This window comes from Frankliniella occidentalis, unplaced genomic scaffold, assembly GCF_000697945.3.
Source record: "Frankliniella occidentalis isolate FOCC.00 unplaced genomic scaffold, Focc_3.1 Scaffold251, whole genome shotgun sequence".
NCBI classification, from domain to species: Eukaryota; Metazoa; Arthropoda; class Insecta; order Thysanoptera; family Thripidae; genus Frankliniella; species Frankliniella occidentalis.
Window position 1 is genome coordinate 53,162 of NW_026267377.1, and position 24,640 is coordinate 77,801.

The 24,640-nt window shown below is 42.8% G+C and overlaps 5 protein-coding genes and 1 non-coding gene across 11 annotated transcripts; 5 read left to right on the forward strand and 1 right to left on the reverse strand.

The window, feature by feature from the left end:
• Positions 1 to 2,801: 2,801 nt before the first annotated feature.
• Positions 2,802 to 10,267, reverse strand: LOC113205496 (acyl-CoA:lysophosphatidylglycerol acyltransferase 1). Of its 3 annotated transcripts, none has more exons than XM_026421153.2 (7): positions 10,165 to 10,267; positions 9,343 to 9,465; positions 9,045 to 9,250; positions 8,713 to 8,924; positions 8,340 to 8,625; positions 8,107 to 8,246; positions 2,802 to 7,553 (listed from the first exon to the last, which is right to left on the reverse strand). In XM_026421153.2, the coding sequence occupies exons 2-7, from the start codon at positions 9,354 to 9,356 to the stop codon at positions 7,314 to 7,316; spliced, it is 1,098 nt and encodes a 365-aa protein (XP_026276938.1). In that variant the 5' UTR covers positions 9,357 to 9,465; positions 10,165 to 10,267; the 3' UTR covers positions 2,802 to 7,313. The 3 variants fall into 3 exon arrangements, with proteins under 3 accessions (XP_026276938.1, XP_026276937.1, XP_026276936.1); XM_026421152.2 differs by adding an exon at positions 9,713 to 9,769 and having other exon boundaries at positions 8,107 to 8,625; positions 10,165 to 10,233; XM_026421151.2 differs by having other exon boundaries at positions 8,107 to 8,625.
• Positions 10,268 to 10,530: 263 nt separating this feature from the next.
• LOC113205503 (small ubiquitin-related modifier) lies at positions 10,531 to 12,370 on the forward strand. Of its 2 annotated transcripts, none has more exons than XM_026421163.2 (5): positions 10,531 to 10,685; positions 10,802 to 10,870; positions 11,539 to 11,616; positions 11,708 to 11,779; positions 12,012 to 12,370. In XM_026421163.2, exons 1-5 carry the CDS (start codon positions 10,671 to 10,673, stop codon positions 12,072 to 12,074), a joined length of 297 nt encoding a protein of 98 aa, XP_026276948.1. In that variant the 5' UTR covers positions 10,531 to 10,670; the 3' UTR covers positions 12,075 to 12,370. The 2 variants fall into 2 exon arrangements, with proteins under 2 accessions (XP_026276948.1, XP_026276949.1); XM_026421164.2 differs by having other exon boundaries at positions 10,568 to 10,685; positions 10,808 to 10,870.
• On the forward strand, positions 11,807 to 11,949 carry LOC113205541 (small nucleolar RNA U109). Its single transcript, XR_003303351.1, has one exon. It is a non-coding gene; the product is annotated as a small nucleolar RNA U109 (small nucleolar RNA).
• Positions 12,371 to 12,509: 139 nt separating the features above from the next.
• Positions 12,510 to 18,082, forward strand: LOC113205500 (calpain-7). 3 transcript variants are annotated; one of them, XM_026421159.2, is made up of 13 exons: positions 12,510 to 12,976; positions 14,090 to 14,331; positions 14,403 to 14,560; positions 14,669 to 14,870; positions 14,950 to 15,257; positions 15,374 to 15,506; positions 15,604 to 15,794; positions 15,875 to 16,102; positions 16,209 to 16,453; positions 16,530 to 16,735; positions 16,815 to 17,023; positions 17,101 to 17,321; positions 17,394 to 18,082. In XM_026421159.2, the coding sequence occupies exons 2-13, from the start codon at positions 14,112 to 14,114 to the stop codon at positions 17,536 to 17,538; spliced, it is 2,466 nt and encodes an 821-aa protein (XP_026276944.1). In that variant the 5' UTR covers positions 12,510 to 12,976; positions 14,090 to 14,111; the 3' UTR covers positions 17,539 to 18,082. The 3 variants fall into 3 exon arrangements, with proteins under 3 accessions (XP_026276944.1, XP_026276946.1, XP_026276945.1); XM_026421161.2 differs by having other exon boundaries at positions 14,669 to 14,858; XM_026421160.2 differs by having other exon boundaries at positions 12,510 to 12,913.
• LOC113205501 (adrenodoxin-like protein 1, mitochondrial) lies at positions 12,974 to 13,897 on the forward strand. The gene has a single exon (XM_026421162.2). It carries the CDS (start codon positions 13,033 to 13,035, stop codon positions 13,543 to 13,545), a length of 513 nt encoding a protein of 170 aa, XP_026276947.1. The 5' UTR covers positions 12,974 to 13,032; the 3' UTR covers positions 13,546 to 13,897.
• A 194-nt stretch (positions 18,083 to 18,276) lies between the features above and the next one.
• On the forward strand, positions 18,277 to 20,596 carry LOC113205513 (protein odr-4 homolog). The gene is made up of 8 exons (XM_026421176.2): positions 18,277 to 18,543; positions 18,728 to 18,889; positions 18,971 to 19,173; positions 19,250 to 19,421; positions 19,503 to 19,817; positions 19,902 to 19,992; positions 20,073 to 20,255; positions 20,338 to 20,596. The coding sequence occupies exons 1-8, from the start codon at positions 18,448 to 18,450 to the stop codon at positions 20,487 to 20,489; spliced, it is 1,374 nt and encodes a 457-aa protein (XP_026276961.1). The 5' UTR covers positions 18,277 to 18,447; the 3' UTR covers positions 20,490 to 20,596.
• The last annotated feature ends 4,044 nt before the right edge of the window (positions 20,597 to 24,640 follow it).

The window sequence follows — 24,640 nt, forward strand, 5'->3', positions numbered from 1 at the left end:
CTACGCCACCCCTGAATGCCAGTCCAGGAGGTGGTGGTACGGGGAGGGGAGGGGAATGGCGGTACGGGGTGGATGGGGCGGGGCGGGGCATCTAGTCTGGGGGTGGCAGCGGTGGCAGCCCGGCGCGGGACGCGCGGGCGCAGCGCGTGGGCGAGGGGACGCGGTTGCCTAGCAACGAGCGGCGGGCACGAGGACGAGGCTGTGCTTGTGCTGCTGCTGCCTCTGCTGCTGCCTCTGCTGCTCCGCTGTCGATCGCTTTGCTCTCCGCGCCTCGCCCCGGCCCCGGCCCCGGCCCCCGCGGCCGCGCCGCTCACAGGCCGGCCGAACCGAACGTGGTGAAGTCTGTCGAGTCGCTTTAGTCTAATTAAGAAGGTTGAACGGGGGGTTGGGGTCGGGGGGCGGAGTCGGGCGCGTGATGGAGGGGAGGGGGGAGGCTCTCCACGCCAGGCTAGGCGCCGCCTTTGATTTTGGCCTCGCGCTGATGGCATTAGAAGAGGGTGGAATAGAGTGGGGAGGGGGTAAAACGCTGCAGGCATCCCCATTATAAGAACCCCCTGGAGGAAGGTGCTTCCCTCTCGTACTACACACATGACACTCAAAGTGTGCACGATGTCGTCTATTTCGCGCTCGGCTGCGACCTGCACTGTTGACATCACTCTGGAGCTTACGATGCACTGGAGGGTCGCGGGGGCTGCACGTACCTGCAGGTGGTCGAGCAGGGTCTCCAGTCCCCGGTCGCTGACAGACGAGCAGCGAAGGCTGAGCGAATGGATGTGCTTCGAGGCGGCAGGGAAGGAGGTGACGAGGTCGAGGGCGTCCTCGTCCGTGGCACCCAGGAGGCAGACGGCGTGGAAGCCGCGGCGCACCAGCGACACGTAGAGGCGGTCGCGCTCTTGCTGGGTGCAGCGGCCAGGCCGCAGCTCGGCGCACCGCAGCACGGGCAGCAGGCCGGCCCAGTGGCGCGGCGACCGGTAGAGCGTGTCCCTCCAGCGCGGGCACACCTGCGCCAGCACGCGCTTGTCCCCCGGCGAGAGGTACTCGAGCAGGCGCAGGGCGAAGCCGAAGCGCTCCTCCAGCAGCACCTGCTCCCACGTGGTGGGCACGGGCACAGCGGGCAGGGTCAGGCGGCCGCGGGGCGCTGCGGCGGGGCCCCTGGTGGGCCGCGGCGGAGGCATCGGCCCCGTGCGGCTGCGGCGCCGTGACCCGGGCGTCCCGGCGGGCACGGCGGCAAAGGCCGCGCTCTCCGTCGACGTGGAGGACACTTTGGCCTTGCACAGAGACGGCAGGCGGGAGGGCTTCTCCGGGGCGTGCGCCGAGTGCGGTTGGTGCTGCGGGCTGCCCCCGTGTACGCCGCCGCTCAGCGGGCCGCCGCCCCCGCCGCCGCCCCCACCGCCACAAAACACGTTGGTGACCCGCTCCATGACGCTCGCCTTCGGGGACCTCGGGGGCTGAGGCGCCGAGGCATCGCGCTGCTGCTGCTGTTGTTGCTGCTGTTGCTGCTGTTGCTGCTGCTTACTGCTTCCCCGCAGGCCCAGCCCCGTGATGCGCTTGCTGAGCTCGGCCGAAGCCCGCTCCACCACGCCTTGCGCCGAGATGGACATGTTGAAGCCCTGCAGGCTCTCCAGGCAGCACCACCAGCGCACGCCGGCGGGCACGCCGACGGGTAAGCCCTGCGGGACGCTCCGTCAAGACGACGAGGGGCTGACTTCGGCCCAGATTCCGGTGACCGGCGCGGCTCCTGCCTGGTGCACGTGCACGACCGTGGCCGCGCCGCCGGTCGTGGCGTCGACCTGGGCCACTGCGCCCGCGCGCGCGCCGCCCCCTAGGGGGCCACCACCTCCACCACTACAGCTGCCACCTGCCCCTGCAGCTGCGCCTGCAGCTGCTGCCTCGGCCTTAGGGAACAGCCCGTGAGGCGGAGGCAACATGGCCCTTCCCTCGCCCTACCGGTCTAGGCCCGAGGCCCCCCGAGACCCCTCACATGGGGCCGGGTTCGACGAGGGCGCCCCGGACGGCGGCCACCGCGGGTAGGGTCGCTGGCGGGGCTGCTAGCGGGGCCACACGACGTGCTGGCTCCTCGCTCCCGAGGCTCCTCGCGGCTCCGTGCTCGCGGCTCCGTCCTCGCGGCGCCTCTTGCGGCGGCGAACTGAATCGAGTGGCGGTGCGGTGCCGCGGTGCGACCGTGGCGGCCCCGGGGCCCGGGGGGTGGAGCCGGTGGAGCTCGGGTGGGCGGGGCGGGGTGGCAGGGGAGGCGGGTATGAGCGGAGGGCGCCTCGGCTGGGTACACGGCCAGCGCTGTGCTCCACACCGCCGCGAGTGGAGCGACTCGGGCTCGGGAGGGCGGCAGCAGCGATCGATATGGTGTCCGGGGAGCGGTGTAGGGCTGGGGAGAGGGAGAGAGAGAGGGTGGGTGGCACGGGCACGGACACGGCGGGGGGACAAGGCACGGCGACGCAGCTACAGCGGCGCTTGCTGGCCGTGCCGTCTTTCCAATCCCCGTCCCACCCACTCGCGCAGGCCAAGGGTGAGGGTAGGGCGGTGGAGCTAGACCAGGATTCTAGGCTAGACCACCAGGTGTCACGGTGGAGGGTTGTTGGTGGGACCAACCCGACCAACCCCTGCCTGCTGGGCTCGTTGGGCTACCTCTAGTCCTACGCTACCTCCAGTATGCAGACGGTGTCGAGTGGTTCCCACGAGACCATGATAGATACACTTCCGATATAGAATTCTTTAACGATTTTTCACAGAGCTTTTCCTCTGTTTGAGGCAGTAAGAGGACAAACAAAAGTAATGCAGAAACATACAGGTACAGCATGTCCCATTTTTAATCAAAACTTCGGCAAGTTACAAGCCCCCTCAAAAACACCACTAAGAATGCAGCAATTAATAAAAACAAACAGTGGTGAAAGCCATTACATTTATACACCCTCTCATGACAATGCAGCATGAAATTTTTACCACAACTTCCTGCAGGGTTATTGAAAGTGTACCTCTGTGGTTGTGCTGAATTGTAAATGTACTGTTATGATAGCTTATGGTTTCAACTGCTGAAAGTTTTTATGTACTGTAACTCATTATTTAATTATTGTCAGCTTGAAAACCTTGCTTTTCCAACAACAATAATACAGTATGTACCATGAAGACTGATAACAGAAAGTATTTGAGAATATCAAAACTTAAATCACAGATAACTTGACAGTTATGGAAAGCATCTAACAATCATAATGATATATGATCATTTGCTTAACAGTTGACAATACACACATCTCACATCAGGTGCGTAAAAAAAAAAGAACAAAATACAACAAACAAAAAAGGAAAACAAGTACTGAATCCAGAGTTGGTTGAAGGTTACTGGAGATGATTACTGACAACAATAAATCCAAATACAAACTTATTATATTTATTAGCACTATCAGTGGTCACAATGAAAGTTTGTTTTCGGCAACAATGGTAAAACATTTCTTTCAAAATGAAGTTTATCATTATTATTAATACAAGGAATAATATTAATGAAAGTAAGGCACAACTTGTAAATCCACTCAGGCATTTTAAACCTTTCCCAGGCACTTTTCTATGCTGAGGTCATATGAAAAGCCTTGTACCATTCACATCATTACATCCAAGAAAATTTCAATGACAAGTAGGTCATTTATCAAAGGTTTTGGTAAATCAAAATCACATCACATAAAAATAAGTTATTTTCTAGTTCAAAATTTCATGACAATTAGAAAATTTTATCAACTGGCTTTTAGTTGCAAAAGTGTTACAATTTTAGGCAGGTACAACTGTCAGTAGAAATGAAGTATCTACAGAGCTTAAGAAAACTAAGTGCAAATCTTATGATAATGTCAAACAGTACTTTTAATTTCCTTCAGGTAAAGGTTTCCTGATACTGCATTTGTGAACAAAGGCGATGGAGAAAAGGAAAACAAGATGGGATTGATGAGGACCCAGATGACATAAAAATGTACCTTAAATTACATTCTACCTCCTCTACTAACTGAATAGGTATGAAAACACTTTGTGCATTAATAGATAAGATAAGAAAAAATGAAGGAAAAATGGAAGCCTTGATGAAAGAAATAATTTGGAATGAACTTAAATCTGGTTCACACAAATTAAACCCCACCACCCTGGAAATGTTTAAAGCGGAAGGTAGAATAATTATAAAGTACATAAAACAATGAAAAACCCAGTGACATTTCTATGGCAGCATTTAGATGCTAAACAGACACCAAAGTCCATGGCAGTAATTGGTATCTTTGGAGAAGCTGTCATGATTCACAGGAGATGAGCAATTTTATCAATTTCTTTAGCTAAAATAATAAAACTCTAGCACAAGAGACAGGGCAGAAGTAGGTAGTGACAAATGAACAGCATAGTACTGTTCGGAGAAAAAGAGCACAGCACATTTTGAACAACAAAAACAACAAAGATGTTTAACAAAAACCAAAACTTCAAAAAGCAGTGCCCCATTATTCACAGACACACAGGCAAAGCTTATGGTAAGGTCTAACCTATGACTACTTTGATGCATAAAAGTAAGTTAATTTACAAATTGAATGGAAGCTATTAAAGATGCTGTAGAAAAAAAAAGTTAATGCTTACAGAAACCGCGAAAATTAAACCTTTACATGGGCCTGCAAAAATTAGTTCATATTCTTAAAAACACCTGAATTGTTATTACATTTTCACAGGAGTTGTAGAGCAACACACACTTTCAAGTCAAACATAGATAGATTGTGTCTGATAAACATAGAACCCATAGGCAAAATCAAACAAAATACTGTTCATGGTAACAGGTACATACCAGGAATACCGTCAACATCATTGCCTTTATCATATTGGGAGACACGCAATTCTGTAAAAAGAGAAATTCAAGTCGTAGGAAAACAATTTTTAGCTGTTTGGTAAGACAACTGATACCTTTCTTTTCTGTTATGCCTTGACAGTTTACTCAGCAATGGACACAAAATTTTAATAGTAATTGTAAGACAAGTTTAATCTAAGAAAGACACACTAAATTACATCACAATTCAAAAACCATTTCAAAATATAGGGATCTCTCCTGATGATTAAATGTGGTTTCTAAGGAACACTACCTTGTATGAAAAGTGACAAATCTGAATAAAGAAGACTGTTCCAGAAAGTGCCATACCACAAATATTTTGTTAAGATAACAATTATCAAGAAAAATGATCTTTGACTGATTTTGATTAAATCTTGCAAGACCTCATTTCTGTATAATATTGGTTTAGATGCAGAGCCAATGATGGAAAGGTACGTTCATAGTACCTTAATAACATAAATTCAGAGTCTAATTTAGGTCTTTGGTTGCCTCCCGAGTACATCACATGAAATGACAGGTAAAACTAGATTGTGATCAAACACAGTGACTGAGGTGACTTTTACTTAAATCCAACACAATTTTGAAGCAATACTCAAAAGTAAGTTGTAGCACTCGAAATTCTTAATAAAATTGTAGGAATTTCTAAACATCATATGTTTACTAATAACTTATCACCAATACCACTGTCCAAAACAAAAACAAGGCAAGACCAACAAACTTTCCTCATGCAAAACTGGATATGATAGACTGCAATAGATCACATTTACTTCATTATCTAACCTCTTCATAAAAAATAAATCTCACGACATACTAGTGGGAGAAGACCAAAGCAAATATGTTGCACAAAAGGATTACGTAAGGTTCACCTCAGTCATTCGGTCTAATCAATAACAACTGTAAAGTTCACAGATAAGGCCCACTTTGTGAAATACACCTGCGTATAACACTATTACAAAATTGACTCCAGCAGTACAAATACTAACTCTTAAAGATGAAAATAAACCAAGCATTTGTGATCTATACCTCAAGGAAGGTTAGTGTACAAAGTACAGGTAAAGAATCATATCACAAAGGTTTTTGTACACAGCTGCTCATCAAGATATCTTAAGACTCCTCACAAATTAACATTTGCTCATCCTAATGAATTGACACAGTCAACTCAAATATATACAGTGGATTTAACTGACAAAGCAATAAAGCTGCACCAGCAAGTTTTGTGCAAAATTGTTGGGAAGCACATAATAAGGAATATTTGAAATTACAGTATTAGCTTATTGCTCTTGAGTTGTGCATTATGGAACCATACAAAACAGGAATATGATTTGATTACTTTTAGGCTGCATTAAATTTCAGTCTGTGTACATCAGTTCTGAATGTAGACTACTATCCACATAGATTCTGAAAATATTACTTTAAAAAGAGGGAATAATCATCGATAATCTTTCCATAGTCCTCATAACCTTACAGTTCCGTTGCTTTTGAGCATTGAAGTTTCCACAAACCGAAAAGCTTGATATCGACCTCATTTGAAGATTAAAGATTAAATTACATTCAGTTTGAAGCAATATGTGAAAAACTAAGAATTAGGAACATTGATAATAGCGTTCATGACCTAGCATTCAAGTAGCAACTGAAACATAAATTGAAATAAATTTTAAAAGGATTCAATTGAATATCTTAACTGACAGATGACAATAATAAAATTTGTGTAGAGCATTTAAGTTAAAAGAGAGAGACAAACACTGTACTGGTAATGTGACAAATATATAAAATACAGCACTCTTGCCTTAAAACTAACTTAACAATACAACAATAGAAGACAATTACTTTTGAAATCAGCATGCAAGAGCAACTGACATTCAGAACAGTGTGATGAGTTGATGTGCTGAAAAGCATTAACATGCAATCGCAACACACAATAGAACTCAAATTTGTTCATATGCCTTGCTTTAACTTTGGCTACTTAACAAGAGTTTCTTTGCACTCTTTTTACACTACTTTAAAACTAAGGACTTTTCACCAAATAAACCAGTGGTAAAACCACTTCAAACATTGACAATTTACCAAACACCTCTGTCAAACAAATACAGGAAAGGATGAAAAAAATTAAAAGAAACAGGCTATTTGAACTGATAATATCAGACTTTCCTAATGCCACACTATAATTTCTGATGAAAGAGAAACCAGCTAGAAAGGCCCCTAGATGCCATACGGTAATATGATCCTGTTTTCATTAATTTTGTAGAAAGAACACGTAAAACTATCTTTCAGCAGAATACTTTCTTTTTAAAAATCTACCATCACTTAAAAGGTGTTTGGATAAACAATACCACCATTCCAAAAATTTGTGCAAATAATTAAAAGGCAAACTTCAGAATTCATTAACTACTGAATTTCAGCACAAGTAACAAAACTATTCATAACCCAAAGACAATATACTCTGAAATAATTTGGGATTTAGCTACCAAAACTGATAAACAAAAGAAAACATACGATAATGGACATAGCTTGATACAAGGAAGAAAATGTGAAGAATGACAAAACGTAGGGCATCTTGTGAAATAACTTGTGTAGGCATAGGATGAGATGAAAACTTTTCTACTGGGAATTTTCCAGTTTCATAATAATGTTTTAACATCTCCTCTTTTTCAACCCAGCGATCAAACAGCCATTTGGTTAAGCCTTCTTGTTCTCTTGGAATCTGAGGGTAAAAGAAAGACAAAGTTTGAATTACAGATGAATATTGTGGGTTCTGAAAATTAAATGTGCTGCATATACGCCTCAAAGTCTTTGTAAACCTTGGAATAGCCATCAATTTGGTTATCCAAGGTTAAGCTCAATAACACACTAGCTGAACTTTGATTTGGTTGATTGGTTGTACCTCACATATTGCTTACATCTAGGAGCACATCCCAAATAATGGGGCTGACATCTATTTAGGTTCCTTCCTTGTGGAGGTAGGAATTTTCATAATAAACAATGGAAACAATGAACTTGTTGTTTAGTGACCACAGAAAATTGTCAAACTTTCAAAAGATTAAGAAGGAGGCGACTGACAAATGAACAGAGTGGAACTCAGTAATCATGAAATATGTTTGGTACATTTGTTCATAGAAGCTTGCCAAGCCAAAATAGATAATTTTAATTTTTTAAATTTAATTAAATGAGAAGCTTATCTGTATGTAGCATTCCTGATTACAAGGTAAGCAGTATGTTGGCTGAAAATAAGAAAATTGTCAATAGTTCATACTTACATCAGCCATATTAAAAACACGATAAAATAAGTAGGTCTTGCAGGGTTCTCGCCATCCAGTGATAATTGTAGGAAGGTCCAATGGTTTACCTTCTGGATAAGCTATGGTTAGGTCAAGTACCCAATTTATTAATTTAGGCCCTAAAAAATAAAATTTGATTGTAAAAACATGATAGTACAAAAAAACAGTGGATAGATGGTGCATAATTTTGTAATAAAGAATAATATTCATACCACTATGCAAACTAGATTGAGAAACGTGACTAATTTTGCTTGATGGTTGGTATGGCACTGCTAGTTCTTCCACAATGGCTTCCATGGCACCAGTTCTTGGAAGAGAAACATGCTCCAACACAGGCAAGTTGTTTTTTAGTGCATACCGTTGACTTGTTTCTCGTCTCTTTCGAAGAAACCCACCTTCAGGAAATAAAATCATCCAGTGACGGCCTAAGGCACTAAATGAGTTATGAAGATGGTCCCTCAGTTCCTTGAGACATTCATCTCGTTTTCCTCTTCGTATCTGAAGGTAAAACAAATAGCCGTGATAAGTAAAAAGAATATGTAAAGAACATTTAAAAAAAATAGTGTTTTAAATAAACGGTAATACCTGTATGAAGAAGTCCTGATGCATGATGGATACTATTCCAAAATTAGTGAACTTGAATGCTCGATCCATTATCCACATAATGTTTGGTAAAATATTTGGTTTTGCATTGTATGCTGCCATTAGCATAGGAACATCAGCTGTTGATTGATGATTTGCAATGATAAGAGCTGGACTATGCAAGCAAAGACGGTAATCATCCCCAAGCTCAACAACTGCAGAAAGGGCAAGGAAATATTACACCATATACACCATATATACTTTTCACTTCATGCTTCACACTTTTCATGAGGGTTGTAAACAAAAAATAACTGAAATTCCACAGTAAATCTTACCATCATAGCCTGCCGACCAACTCCACATGCTAACCATTGCAAGAAGCCAATGGAAAAAAAGGCCTTCGATTCGCCAAAAAAGTTCAGGGTGGAGAAATCGTAGAGGTGTCAGAAGTAACATCCAAATCACATAGGTGGGAATTGTGTATGCATTATTCACAAGCACAAAACAAAGGCGCAGGAAGCCCTTGACCCAGACTGTCAACCTAAACAGCAGTAAAAACAAGTACAAAAACATTACATTTTATAAAAAAGGAAAAACTGTGGTGAAAGACTGCGATAAGTTCAATGAATTAACCTTGACTGCTCCATTGAAGAATAAGTGAGACGAGGGCAGTGTGTATGAACTAACAATTTACTGATTGATGGAAGGCATTGATAACTGTCAACTCTTTGAAAATCACCTTGTATCCATTTCAACCTGATGAATCAAAAAAACATAATATAATAGAATGGCATTATAGAATTGAGTTCCACTGTTCTCAAGTGAATTGCATATCATTAAAGCATCAAAAGTTAATGTTTTTTCAAAACAAAAAGAATATAAAGATATATATTCTTATAAAAGATTTTTTTTGGTATCCCCGTAATTAATAGACTTATAACAAATTCACACACAGACTGCAGGGGACGTAACAGAGAATTTCATATCTTAAAGAAACTGTCACCTTATGAACCACAGACTGACATGCAATGGTTTATTATGTATGGGGTCAGTAACATAACTGAAAAAAAGAAGAGATAATGTCAGAGAAAACAAATAAAAACGATAAAGTGGGCGAGATAGGACTTCAGTGAGGTTATGATGGTAGTTGAAAGATTGAACTTGTTTGATTAGAGACTATTCAGAAAGAAGTATGAGCCTAATAACTCAACTAGAACAAGCAAACGTAGAATTACAGAAGTTCTGATGTCGTAATCTATCAGGAAATACCTTCCTGTTGATTCGTTCGAGGAGCCTACGAAAGCGAAATCACCCCATGAGTCTTATGTTATTGTGAGTAACAGGGACAGAGACTGCATTTAAAATATTACTTAAGCGCTAGAAAATTAACAGCTTTATTGTCAAAACACGCCAGTACCCGTACACAATGGAGAAACTAAATATAAAATCACTTACAAGTTCTATTTCTCACATTAATCGGCAGAGAGCAGACACACTTTTACCGCCTTCCTTTCTGTCTGTAAACACATTTTCTTGACCGTACTGCCACTCGTAGCCGCTAGGAGCGCTAGTAAATGTGACTCGTAAAAAGAGCGACATCAAATCTATCTTATTATTAGCTTCGGGATCTCTTACTCTCAGAAGTGTGAAGGAAATGTAAGGCTTAGTTCGTATTTTCTGAATTAGAAGTGCATTCAGAGCGAATGGCAAATGTATCCGTCAATGCGGATGCGAATTCAACGCCACGCCGAGCGATTTAAATGTGCCGCGACACCTCCCCTACAAAACAAATGACTACTCTTTAATCACACAGCCTTGCGCTAAAAACAAAAGGAACGAAATTGTTTTGGGAAGGCAGTTGGAGTGACAAGCTTGGCGCCATTTTGGTTGCTTGGGGCACTTTTCGTGCAGTCTTGTTGAAATTTTTGGAAGCGTACGAAGCATTAATTTCACCTCCAATAATGGCAGACAATCAGGTCAGTTTGGTATTTTCTTCAACAGTTGCTTGGATTTTTGTATCTACCGATCCGTGGCGTAGGTTTAAAGAACTCAAGCTTTACTTTTCGTGCTCTAAACGCTGTTTGTTTCCTAGGAACAGAAACCTGACGCCGGCCCCGGGGATTCTAGCTCTGACTACATTAAACTCAAAGTTGTAGGAAATGTAAGTAAATCTAATACTTCTTCTGTCCAATTTTCGGGGGGCTGACTCACAGATGCGTGGGATTTTATGTACTGTGGTTATTTGCCTGTTTGCGTGCATTCGCACGTGTGAGCCCTAGCTTGGGCGTCTTTTGGCCCTTTGCTATTCGGCATACGCCGACATAGTGATTCTCAGCAAGTGCAAGTTCTCCCACTATTTCTTTTAATTTCTGATAAACCTGAGCTCTCGTGTTTTCGTTTTAGACTATGTGTGCTTTCCTTGGCGATCTCTTTGTTTTCGTTCGTTGCCCAACCCTTCCTCAAGGGTTATGTCACTCGTCCATTAGGCTGCTCCACAGGCACTTGCCTCGCAACCCTATATGTGACCATGTAGTTGGCACAGTTTTCTGATTTATCGCTGCATGTTTGACTATTTCTTTTATGGACCGTTTCAATTTTAATGTTGGGGCCTTGTGCTGTTGCAAATACTGTTTCAAAACACTTATTCGTTTTTTTGTTGTTTTTTTTAAAATATTTTTTTTGAGGGGGAGGGGAGAGTTGCTTCTTGTTCCAGTCCCAGATTATTGTACAACTGTTCAATATTTTTGAAGACTTCTTAATTTTCTTAAAAAAATTTACGCATAAGCAATTTAATATGCATCCATCTTATTTATCTTTTTTTTCTGCCAGGACTCAAATGAGATCCACTTCAGAGTTAAAATGACAACTCAAATGGGCAAGCTCAAGAAGTCCTACAGTGAAAGAGTTGTAAGTACCATTTGATAGATTTGATTGAATACTCTGAAATTATCTGTTCAGCACATAAAGTCTTAATTGTATGACATGTTTCCGTCCTTAGGGTGTTCCTGTTACATCTTTAAGGTTCCTTTTTGATGGTCGGCGAATAAACGACGACGAAACACCCAAGCAGGTATGTTACTCTCCAGGAATTTCTAAATTGCATATTGTGTAAACTTTTCTTATTACCAGTAATTCATACACATTTAATTTCTGGTTTGAATTATATGCTAAATTAACTTGAGATCTCAGGGCCAGTAGCTAAAAGACTATGCTACATGGTAGTATAGATCTCAAACATTGAGTTTTACATAGGTTTGGTGTTGGTGTCAGGTGGAATATTAATAATTTTACTTTCCTTGCAGTTGGAAATGGAAAATGACGATGTAATTGAGGTCTATCAAGAACAGACTGGTGGAAAATCTTGAATATCGCCACGCCATTGATATAAGTAATCATTATTATAAAGAATGTGCAAACCTTTTTTTCATTATTACTGCACTTGAAGAATTTTGCTATTTAAATTCTGTCAAATGTCACATTCCTCTACCTTAGTACCTAATCTGCTGGGTATTAAAGAATTTCTGATTTTCAGTTAGTGGGATGTGGTAAGGCAGCTTAATTGTCTGCCTAACAGATTCTTTTCTTTTTCCCAAACTGAACTAAAGTGCTGGTTTGTACATTGTGCTGTAGGGCACTTTTAAAATAAAACGAGTAAACCCTTCCTTAGCGTTTTCAATTACTCCCTTTAGTGCTAATTGTATTAATGCAGATGTTAGCTAATGGGTTTGAGGTATGCAGGCATCTCATGTTTTCTACAAAATTGTTTTGCTGTATCCTACTGTAAGGCTGAAGGCAACACTTTCCATGTATTGGAAAGTTCCTTAGAGTAAATTTCTCCACAATGTTGGATGTATCTTTAAGTTTTCTCCTAAGATTTTGATTGTATTGATCAGCTTGTGTAAAGAGCTCCTTTTAAATAAAAATCATGGAAACAAAACAATCTGATTTTATTGTGACCGTGTGAACTGACACACACCAGAGTAATGGAAATAAAGAAATTGAGTAGTGCCCAGTCTGGCAGCTACTGATGAAGACTTCATATGAAAGTGGAAAGAGTTGTATTAGCACTCAAAATACATGTAGTTATGAACATGTGCCTAAAAAAGAAAACACGAAAAGAAATCTGGGATGGATTGTGCTCGTCACGTGATCCGCTCCACCAACCAATGAACAGCGGAGCATCGCTCGCGTCGGCCGTGCTGTCGTGAGTTGTTAGAGAGGTTATGTTTTACAGCAGGAACACTCACTTTATTCGATAAACAGATTGGTGCGTTATTTTCCTTTAGTGTTGGTGTTGTTGGATCTGAAGTCTAGTCATTTGAAATGAATGTCGGTCAAATTTATCGGTATTCTTCCTGCGTTCCGAAACTAAAGGAGTTTCTGAAACCAATGTCAAAACCTAGTTTGTTACGATATTTTCGGAGTTCCAAAGTGTTGACGCATGGAGAATTCGAATATCAAGATCCCAAATCTGAAGAAGAAGTTGTGAATGTCACATATATAGATAAAGATGGCATATCCAATAATGTGAGGGGAAAAGTTGGAGATAATGTGTTATACCTTGCTCATCGTCATGGTATTGATATGGAAGGGGCTTGTGAGGCATCTTTGGCTTGCACAACTTGTCATGTTTATGTTGAAAGCGATCACTTGGACCTACTCCCAGAAGCCGATGACAAAGAAAATGATCTGCTTGACATGGCACCCTTTCTGAAAGAAAATTCAAGACTAGGTTGTCAAATTATTCTTACGAAAGAATTAAACGGAATTCAATTACAACTTCCGAAGGCTACAAGAAACTTTTATGTTGATGGACATAAGCCCAAGCCACACTAAAAACTAGCAGTGCACAATTTTGTTACTGAAGTGGCTTAATTTTCATCTGTTGAAATTATTGACCTGTATTAGTTATGATGCCCTAGTGCAATCTTAAAGTCAATGACTGCAAATAGCCAAAGCATCAAGTTTGTGAATGCAATATTGTGAATCAAAAGACAATTGTTAATCAATGCGCTTTATTTTCTTAACTCAATAAGTAGCATTGTTGCTAGACTTATGGGTGACTTGAAAGAAAGCAATTGTTATTTTATCTGTGATGCAAGTCCTTTTGATATGTTTTGTCTTATTAGAACAGCTAGTATGTCACTTATCAAAGCCTTATTTCTCGAATAAAAACTTGAGAAATGCATTCTTAAATTTTCTTACTTCGGTTCAATGCCAGCGCCAGCCATTAAGCCATCCATAACTGAGAATTCTATTTTATTTCTCATCTAAATTGTAGATTCTTTTTACACAAATACAAATTCAATTATTACATCACCACCACTTCTGGTAAAACTGATACTGATATTATTTTCATTTTACAAATATTGCATTTCAGAGGTCAGTAATGAACTGTTGAAATGAATGCCCAAGAGTTCTTCCTAAAGGCACAAACTTCTGCAGAGCTTGCCGTTCGTTTTGACACTAGCAATCAGTTTGCTGCAGCTTTATTTTACTATGAGGAAGCTGCTAGTAATCTACGCTATGCCTCAGAGCATGTGGATAATGAAGAACTTGCCGAAACCTGGCGTACCAAGGCTGTGGAGTACCATGATCGCAGCAAAAGTATTGAAGCACAGTGTAAGTGGATTGAGTGATAAGGCAATTTTCAACCACTATTATGTCTCTAAAATATCATTTCATCATTTCAGTGCAAGCTATGAGCCGCAGCACAAGTCAGTCAGAAGATTTGCAACACCTACAAAGATGTAGATTTTTACTAAATCAAGCCTTGGATGCAGATGAAGCTGGTTTAAAAGATGATGCTGTAGAATTATACACTCAGGCCGTGGAATTGAGTATTGAAGCTGTAAGCTAACACTTTCTCATTATTCTAAAAAAATTGCCTCCAATTGTCTTTGGAAGTCAAGATTAACTTGCCTGTTGATGAAGTAATTTATAACATGCTTTGTTGTAGAAAAAACTTACAAAAGATCCTGACCAGCAAAAGAAAATAGGTGTGCTACAAACTCAGGCATTGGAAAGAGCTGAAGAATTAAAAGGAATCCCTAAGCCTTCAGTAACTTCAAAAGCATCAACGGCATCTTCTCCATCTTCTGTAACCAACAAGCAGTTTTCTACAAGTACTGCATCTTCACCTGAAAAAAGTACATCCTCAGGTTGAAAAATCAATCTTCACTTCAATTATTTCATTATGAAATGTTTTCTGCTTTATCTTAATTGAATGTATTTTTTCAGGTCATGCCTCCTTACATCGTGGTTTTAGTGCACATTTAAAGATTGTTGGTTCTGACTCCTACACAGATGAAGAAAAACTAGTTCTATTAGCCACATCTAGAATCAATGCAAGAGAATATGTGCCATTCATGAGTATAGATCTGAAAGAAAAATTTCAGTATGCAATACCCTTTTCAGATAAAGATGGACCCTTGGCGTTATCGCCAAAGCAGAAAATGGCTTTTGACAAATGGGCTAGACCTCGTGACTATTGTGAAGATCCTGTTATGGTTTTGGGCAATGTTGATCCATACAGTATTAAGCAAACTGTTAGTCTTTCTTTATACCAATTACTGACCATTATTATTATTATTATTATTACTACTATATATGGTTTTAATTATTATTTTTTCAACTCTGATTGCTTGAAACTTAATGTTTTCAGATTGTGTCGGATTGCTCATTTGTTGCATCACTAGCCATAAGTGCTTTGTATGAAAGAAGGTTTAAGAAGAGACTTATTACTTCAATAATTTATCCCAAAAACAGACTCAAAGAGCCTGTCTACAATCCATTTGGTGAGTATTCCTTTAAAGAATAATAGGAGAACATCAGAAACAAGAATAATTTCCTTGATTTGTTCAACCTATTTTATGTACCTATTTATTTATGCAGGAAAATACATGATCAAACTTCACATTAATGGGGTACCCAGAAAAGTAATAATTGATGACTCGCTCCCCATGGGCCGACATGGAGAACTTCTTTGTTCATATTCTACCAACCGTAATGAGCTATGGATATCACTTCTTGAAAAAGCCTACATGAAAGTCATGGGGGGTTATAACTTTCCTGGTTCTAACAGTGTAAGTGACTTTAGTACCTTGTCTCTTCAATAGCTAAAATTACATAATCTTGAATCTTAAATATATTTTAAAACTTCCAGAACATTGATCTACATGCGCTTACTGGATGGATTCCTGAACGAAAGTCTATTCTTCCTAATGAAAAGGACTTCAACTCTAGTGCACTTTTTGATATGCTTCTTATGCATATTAAGGATGGAAACGTTTTAGCTACAGTAGCAACAGGTGAACTATCTGAACTTGAAGCAGAGAGAGCAGGGCTGGTTCCGACTCATGCTTATGCAGTTCTTGATGTGAAAAAAGTGAATGTAAGTTGATGAATTATCTAATCCTACTATAAAACTATGTGTGAAGGCAAATATTGTGTTGCTACTTTCGATTTTAATGTTTAACAATATTGATACCTGATTTCAGGGTGTAAGGCTCATGAAACTAAAGAACCCATGGTCCCATTTAAGATGGAGGGGAAACTATTCCGAGCTTGATACTGTTCACTGGACAAGAGAGATGAAAGATGCCTTAGATTTCAACCCAGATAGTGCTGCTATGTTTGACAATGGAGTTTTTTGGATAGACTATGAAAGTATCTTACGTTTTTATGATGTCTTCTACCTTAACTGGGATCCTCAAATGTTTAAATATACATATTGCATACATCAGTAAGTACTGATCGAAAGAAATACAGAATTATTGATTATTTTGAGGTGGTCCTCATAATCTTTTTTCAATTTTAAGATCATGGAAAGCTGGTACAGGTCCTGTGAAAGATGCCTATAACATTGGAGAAAATCCACAATTTCGCCTGGAAGTTGGTTCAGGTGAAGGAACTGTGTGGATTCTACTAACGAGACATATAACAAACATTCAGGACTTCAAGGATAACCGTGAATTCATCACTGTCCTGGTATACAAGACAGAGGGAAAACGAGTATACTACCCATGTAAGTCCCAAGTTGTCTTACCTTTGCAGCAAAAGAATTTAAAAACCAACCGCTTTTGTCTTCTTTTTTTTTTCAACAGATGATCCAGAGCCATTCATTGATGGTGTTCGAATCAACAGTCCTCATTACCTGTGCAAGATAAATTTATCTCCAACTAGCGCAAGAAAGTATACACTTGTTGTCTCACAGTATGAAAAAATGCATACTATAAACTACACATTACGTGCTTATGCAACATGTCCTTTCAAACTAGATCAGATCAAAAACCCCTATCTTCATTCTGAAGTGGTATGAACCGTTATATTATTCAAGCAGTTTTTAGATCCTTGTTTCCTTTTATTTAAGTACATATCAAACTATTTCAGGTTCGCGGGCAATGGACAGGTTCAAGCGCTGGTGGCTGTGGAAACCATCCTGCAACCTATTTGCTCAACCCTCGATACCAGGTTGTTCTTGAATCAGTCCACAGTAATAATAAAATCCTATTGGATTTGAAAGGTCCTAAACAGTACCAGATGGGTTTGGATCTGATATCCCATGACTCCAATTCTAGTAATGTCAGAAAAAGATCTTCTGGTGTATACAGGTAGGAAGAAGTTAATTTTGAAGACAAGTAGGTGCTATTACTGAGTCTTAATTTATTTTGAATACTTTGCAGGTCTGGTTTTGTAGCTTTTGAGGTGGAAGACTTACCACCCGGAAAGTATGACATAGTACCAAGTACATTCCTCCCTGCTCAAGAAGGACCTTTCATTCTTACATTTAAATCATCCTGCCCATTCAAGTTGGGGAAAATCCAATAATTGTTTTGTAGATATTTGTTTGGAATTCAAAACTTGCACTGTTATCTCTTATTAACTCTTATTATCATGCAGTATGACATATGTTTGTTGTTTCCCTTTTTTAAGCACTTTATAATGATATATCTAATTGTTAACTCTATCTTACAAAATATTTTTTTTTGTTTAAAAAAGTTGTTAATTTGTTTGAATCTGAAAGTTCCCCTTTTCTAAACTTTTACTCACAGTATTGTTTGTTTTGCAATGCTGTACTGTGTGGCTATAAGATATTTTTGATGTTTTTGACACCCCTATAATGCTTATATTAACACAAATTATGCCGTTAATCTACATGTCTTGCATGGTTCATAATATATTGTGTATTTTTTGCCCTTATTTGTGAAGTGTTGTAATCATTGTAATGTGATTTTTTGAACTGTGATAATTTTGCCTTATTTATTTTAGTCTATTCAAAAATATATTTGGAGTTGTGGTTGTTTGCCCATTGTACTTGAAATGTACAAATATATATAATTTTTTTTAAATTAAAACTTTGATCACCAAGAACCACTCCTTCTGTTGAATCATCCACAAAACTAAACACTACAAACTCCTAAGATCTAGGAGATGGATCAACCATCGATAACTACGATAGAACTCTTCAACCTCTCGGCTCACGGTGGACGCCCGACGCCAACGCCGGGAAGTTAGACTACCCATTCAACTCGAAAGCTTTAATTTCTCATACTGGGTCTGTGTCACTTCTTGCATTTGTTAGCTTTCTGCTACGTGTTGTTGTTCTGATCTGATCAGATCCAGATCTGTTGTCCGTATCGAGAGAGGTGTTAAATGTTCACCTTTCACTGTTTGTTTGTAAAATTCACTATTCTGTCTATTTTACTTGGTGACTCTTAGAGTCCCTAACTGATCATCATGGGAAAAGTTGCTGTTGCTGATGAACAGCTCTGGACTTACTGTAAACAGTATAATCCGTCGAAAGGTTATGTTATTGGGTTGATTATTGGCCAGGTTAGTTTAAATTGTAAATGTCAGTGTTTGTCACATGCTCACACTGTCTGCCCCTCTAAAAACACAACTTTTTAAACATTTTATCGTTTAGTGTGAATTTTATGGAAGCCTATGCTTATATGCTATATTAATATGGTTCCCAGTTCCATATGCTAAGATGTCTAAACAGACTATTTGTTGACAGCCATCTCAGGCAGCTGATTACATTGTACACCTGGCTCGAATACCTCCTCCTGACATTCACAACAATACCAAATGTGAAGACAGTGATGAGAAGCTGAAAGATGTTTCTGGATTGCCACTGTCAGAAATTAAAGAGTCCTGGGTAGCAGCTCAAGCTCTTGATGTAAGGGTCTCTCAGTTGTATGTGTTTTTTGTTTCCTTCTTTTGCCGATTTTGTTTGTTTGAATGAGGCTTGGTTCAATAGGTTACAAGAATGCTCCCTGGCGGTATTTGGGTCCTTGGTCTTTTTCTTATTGGTTCTGCTGATTGTTTTGAGAATCAGCAAAGCTCCTCTCGTCTTCGCACAATTCTCCGGCATGTCCATTCGGAATTAAAAAAGAATCCTTCCCTCTATGGAGACAGTCCGTCTGAAAAACTTCTACTTCACATGAACTTTCAAAAAAATGTGTAAGTTGATATCTATTTTTGCCTCTTATTCATGTTTAAAGTAGGTGTACCACTAAATCATATTTTTGTACTACAGGATAGCTTGCCGGAGTGTTGATGTGAATGGTTCGGCAGCTTTCAGACAAATGGAGTGGAAATTCCAGAAAAGTCCTGTTGTTTGGACACAAATTGAAACTATTCTAGATTTAAATTATGTGAAGTATTTGAGTAAGACAGATACTTCCAAACAGCTCAAAAATCAACTTCAAGTGCGTCAAAATAAATAAAGTATCCGTGGTTTAGTGGGAAAACGTTCAATGGTATTATAATGAATGTCTGATTCTTTACAGGTAATTTTGGATCCAGTCAGTGACCAGATCAACAATTCCATTTGCACTCTCTCAAATGAATTGCTCGAACCTGAGGAGCAGGTTGATAGTATCTTCAAGAAACGCAAAGGAAAAACTCATAAGAAAAGTAAAGGTCTCACAGAAGATGAACCCAAGTCTATTACTGCAAATCTATACATGCCTATGACAGGAGCAGATTTGAAACCATCATCTGATATGGAAGTGAATAATGCCTATGGTAGCATGTATTTTACTGGTGGTCCAGTGAGTCGTGTATTTGTTCATCAAAAGGCAACTGTAGAGGAGGCATGCAAAGTAAGTTGAGACCCTTGCCTTGTCGGCTAACATTCTGCAAAATAATCTATATTTTGCATTTTGTTTTCTTTTGTTTTTCTCCAGGCTGTGAAGCAAGACTTTATCAGGTCACTCACATCTCGATTACAAATGCATGCTGACTCTCTTGTGGAAGATGAACCAAGTCCACTAGAAGGTATTTTAATCAATCCAATCGAACCAATCAAGTCAATCAATCAATCACGCATATATCTGGTATATCCTTTAACTTTTCAGATCTGGAAACTGTTCATGAGCCTCCTAGAAGGGTCATGATCAAACTTCCATTCACCTCAGTAACATTTTCTGATTATCTTTTCCCTGGTGAGGGTCCAGAGGAAGCACTTGTTTCATCTAAAGATTTGTTAGATTTAACATTAGAATTGGAAGATGTGGAAACAGATTTGGAAGTACATTCAGGTAAGTAGAACTGACTCCTCAACCCTAATCCAGTAAATCAGCATAGTTGATACTTTCTTTGAAGAGATATTCTTATTTTCAGAGAGTGCGACAGAACAGTGGAGTAATCAACAGACTGACGGGTTTAGTTCTGATCTTACAACAACTGAAGAGAAAGGCAATTACGGTATTTTTTTAGCACTGGGTGCCTTCTTAGTATGCCTCATTGCCTATCTTATCCAAATGAACCGGTGACTTTTAACAAGATTTTATCATTTTATAGGCATCAGGGTATTTGGCAATGTGTACAAACATTCCAAATGAATTAACTGTAATCAATATATTTTGTTTTTCACACCAAATGGTGATGATTTACTATCTAAAACATAAGAATATAACTTTCCCTTCTTAACCAACCACAAAGCGGAATTTCGAATAACATTCCTGCCGCTTGCTACTAGACCGGTGTCTGATCTCCTGGACAGATGTCGGTTGGGTTGCCTACCACTCGGCGCCCGCCATAAGGGCAGAACAGTCGGTGGGGCTCCCGACTGGCTCTGCCCGACCAGTGCCGAGCACGCATAGCTCTCGAGCTTGCGCCGAGCCACGCGTCGCGGGCCGTGCTTGCGGGCAACCAGTTGCGCCCAGGTGAGTGGTCCGCACGGACTGCCTCGCGCCGGCGCTAGCTGGAGCTCACCGGCCGCTAGCCGGCTGATCGCGTGTGTAACCGCGCGTGAAAGCTCTCTCTCGCTACCGCGACCCTCAAGGCCTCCTCGGGGGCTACAGCGGGGCGGAGAGGGGAGGGCTCCTCGGTCAGGAGGGGATCCCGAGCTCCCGAGCCTCTGGAGCCGGTGTGGCCGCCAGTCCCGACGGAGCTGTTGCAGCGGAGACTTGTGGGAGAAGCCGCGGCGGCCACCCTCACTTCGGCCACAGCGCCACCGGCCAGGCCTTCCCGGCCCGCGGGAAGGACACCGATGTGACCGGTGTGTTGTGGACGGCCTAGGCCCCAGGCCCCACCCTGCACCCTGCACCCTGCACGTGCCCTGCAACCAGCGGCCTGGCCCGGGCCGCCGGCGCCAGCTCCGCCAGCTCCAGACCCACAGCTGGGAGGGACTTTCCCTCTCTGGCAAGTGTTGAGGCACTCACCGGCAGCGGTACCCGACCACAGCCGGGCTTAAAGCCGCCCGCCACGCCACGCCGCGCCGCGCCGCACCGGCCAGCATGGAGCCGCTCGAAGGGGCGCGGAGAAATGGCGAGCGGAATGGCACCAAGAACGGCAACAGGTGAGTCCGGCCCGGCCTTTAGGCCCGGCCTGCGGCCTTTTGGGCCCGCCCGCTTCGCACGCCCGCGCCCGCCGCTCCTACCGGCCTTGGCGTTCCCCGGGCCCTGACGGTTTTCATCTGACGATATTATTTTTTGTGATGTGGGGTATCGCTCGTAAACCTACCGGGTGGGCGGGGTCGGTCGTTGCTGCGTCGTGCTTTTCATTGAAGTCCGCACTGTACCGCCGCCTTCCCATTCTCGGCCCCATGAGGGACCGTGACAACCGTGACCATCGCGGTGACCATTCGTGGCGGTTGGAAGCGTTGATAGATGTTGGTGGTCCGCCCGCCCCGCGCTCGCCGCGTTACAAAATGACAGGACACCTCGGCGTAAAGCCGCGCTCACCGACCTGTGCGCCTAAAAAAATAGGTTTGCCAAGCTATTCAATTTAGCTGAACAATTTAACAACCGTGCAAAATAAAATGCTGGATTAAAAAAAAAGTAGCTGTTCATCTAAGTGGCATGAGCTGCACGCTCACACATGTGATAGACATGGATTACTTGGCAGCTTATAACAAATTGCACTGGTGCTAAACAGATTAGCCGGCTGAACCGTCAATTTTTATACCCGATGTTGAAAAATCAGCAGAGACTCGATTTTTATTTTCTCCCGCGTGTGACCTAAGCTGCCCCATTTAGTGTAGCCCTGCTCTTTGCAGACGACAGCCTCGCGGCCGGCCGGAGCCCGAGGCCAGGGGGCAAAGAGGAATGCGAGGGAGAAAGGAGAAGTCAAGGAGTCCCTGCGGCCCCTGCTGCACGCCGCCGCGGCGCGACGCCTCGACGCGCCGGCGCCTTTGCCTTGTCGAGGAATGTATTCACGGGCGAGTCGGTATGGCACGGAAAGTCGCCCGGTAGCATTTATTAGTCGTCTTTACTGTGTGGGCGCTTAGGGATCACCCAGAAAGTTCGTCCATATTTCTCGGATTTATTCGGCAGGTTACAGAAGCTCGGCGCCTGCAATATTGAGGGTAGGCCACCCCGCCCTACACACATGCATCGCATGCAAGATGTTGCCTACCCCCCAGGCGCTATCAGAGCTCTCAAGGGCTGAACTTCGCAGGTTCGCAACGGACGAGAATGGCGGACGAACTTTCTGGATGATCCCTTATTCCGGTGCTCATGGTAGTGCTTCGGGCGGGAGGCCACATCCCTGCTTCTTTTGCAGTCCCACCCGCTGCCAACCTCACCTCACCGCTTGAAAAAAAAATGAACGAACGAAAGCAACACTGCGTCCGTGTGTTGTGGTGCGTTTACTGGACCGTGCTCAGTCCAGCGCGAGCGCGTCCCCAAAACCAGAAGGTCAAGGTTATGCGCAAGTTTCCGGGGAATGACCGTAATTCGACATCGGTGACTCCAATGACAGAAGCAATTTTGTTTTGAGGGGGGGGGGCATGCCCCCGTTTATTGCCGAGTGCCCTTATCCCAGGTGAGGGTTCATCCGGTCTGTCCGAGTATTCGTCCGGGTATTGGCCCGGTACCCGGGCTAACACAGTTCTACCAGGCGACCAGGTCCCAGGTCCCCACCTGGCAAAACTGGTTAATCGGGTTCGCAGGTGTTTAATTATGAGTACGCGAGTAGAATTTTAAAACCCTACTCGCGGATTGCGTACGGATCGAAGGGGTGGGGTGGGGGCGGTGGAGACGCCTTCATCCCTCATCCCGTCTTCCTCCTTCGCTCTTGGGACTATCCCATAAATGTGCGCCAACTCCGTCAAGGTGAGGGCGCTCCTTTCGGCTGTGACCCAACGTGCAGAAATGGTCCGATTTCTTCACCGAGCACGGAGTGCGAGCTACGCTAATGGCTCATAGCATCGAGTGGCCAGCGGACGGCCAAATCTATCAGAAAACGATCCCGGGGAGGGGGGGGGGGAAGCTATGGTCCGGTTCCGGTGCGAGCATTTCACTATCACTTAGTCTTTTTTGGACGATTTGGGAGTACAGCCCCCCACCCGCTGCAGGGCCCACAAAAATAAAATTAAAACTCTATCAACTCCTTGCCGAATTTTAATTTTACCCGTAGCTTTTTTTTAATGGGGTTTGTTTTCGTTACATTGTTAACAAAAATCGTTAAGGTTTTGTGACAGTCCGTCGGTTGCTGTTCGACTTGAACGATTAGCGCGGGTTTCTAATCGTGTTTTTGAACTCCTCAGTCAAGTTTACTAAATTTGCTGATTTTAAATGTACCTCTTGTGGGCGAATGTATCAATAGGCCAGGAAGTGGGTTGGACAGTTTTCAGATGAATCTGAATCTACACCTATCGCGGTGGTGGCGAGCCGACGGCTGGTCGTCAACATAAGAGGTAGAGAAAGGAGTATAATAGTGCGCGCACGTCGCTTTTAGTCGGTCACCGATGATTCGACGCGGTGGGGCTCGGGCCGGGCGGGTTACATTATAGAAGCTTGCAGAGGTTTGCACATTTGGCGTGCCCGCCTGTTTGTTTGTTTATTTAATTATTAGTGCGTATGTGTGTGTGTGCAGGTGAGCGCGCGCACGGCCGTGATTCTCACCCAACGTTCCTGCTTTTCTCGCATAATCAATAAGTAACCGCCTTTTTTAGGGGCAAAAAAGAGTAGAATTGCAAGCACACAAACTCACTTTATAAGTGTGTACTTAAAATAGTACACGCATAAAATGTGTACTTACCATATTACATTCTTCCGTGTGTTTAAGTTACCTTAGGGAAAGTACACACTTCTCTGTGGGTACTATGGTAAGTACACACTGTACAGTGTGAGTACTGTATACTGTATACTAGAGTGTATACACTCTTCCTTGTGTGTGATATGGCAAATACATACTTATTCGGAGCGGGCACTGCGACGGCGATGGCAGCGAGGGTGACTTGACATTAGACTTGAGAGAACTAGGCCACAAACGACCCAAGCCCAACGGCTGCGAGAGGGTGATCCCCAAACGACACACGTCAACCCTCAGCACTCTGGCTCACTTTGCATAGATACTATTGGAACCTGACGCGCGGCGGACGGCTCGCGTCACGCGCGCCTTGACAAGCGTTTTCCTGGTGCTGTTCGAGTGGAAGACCCTCCTGAAGGCTGAGAGGGGGACCCCCCGGGGGAGGGGG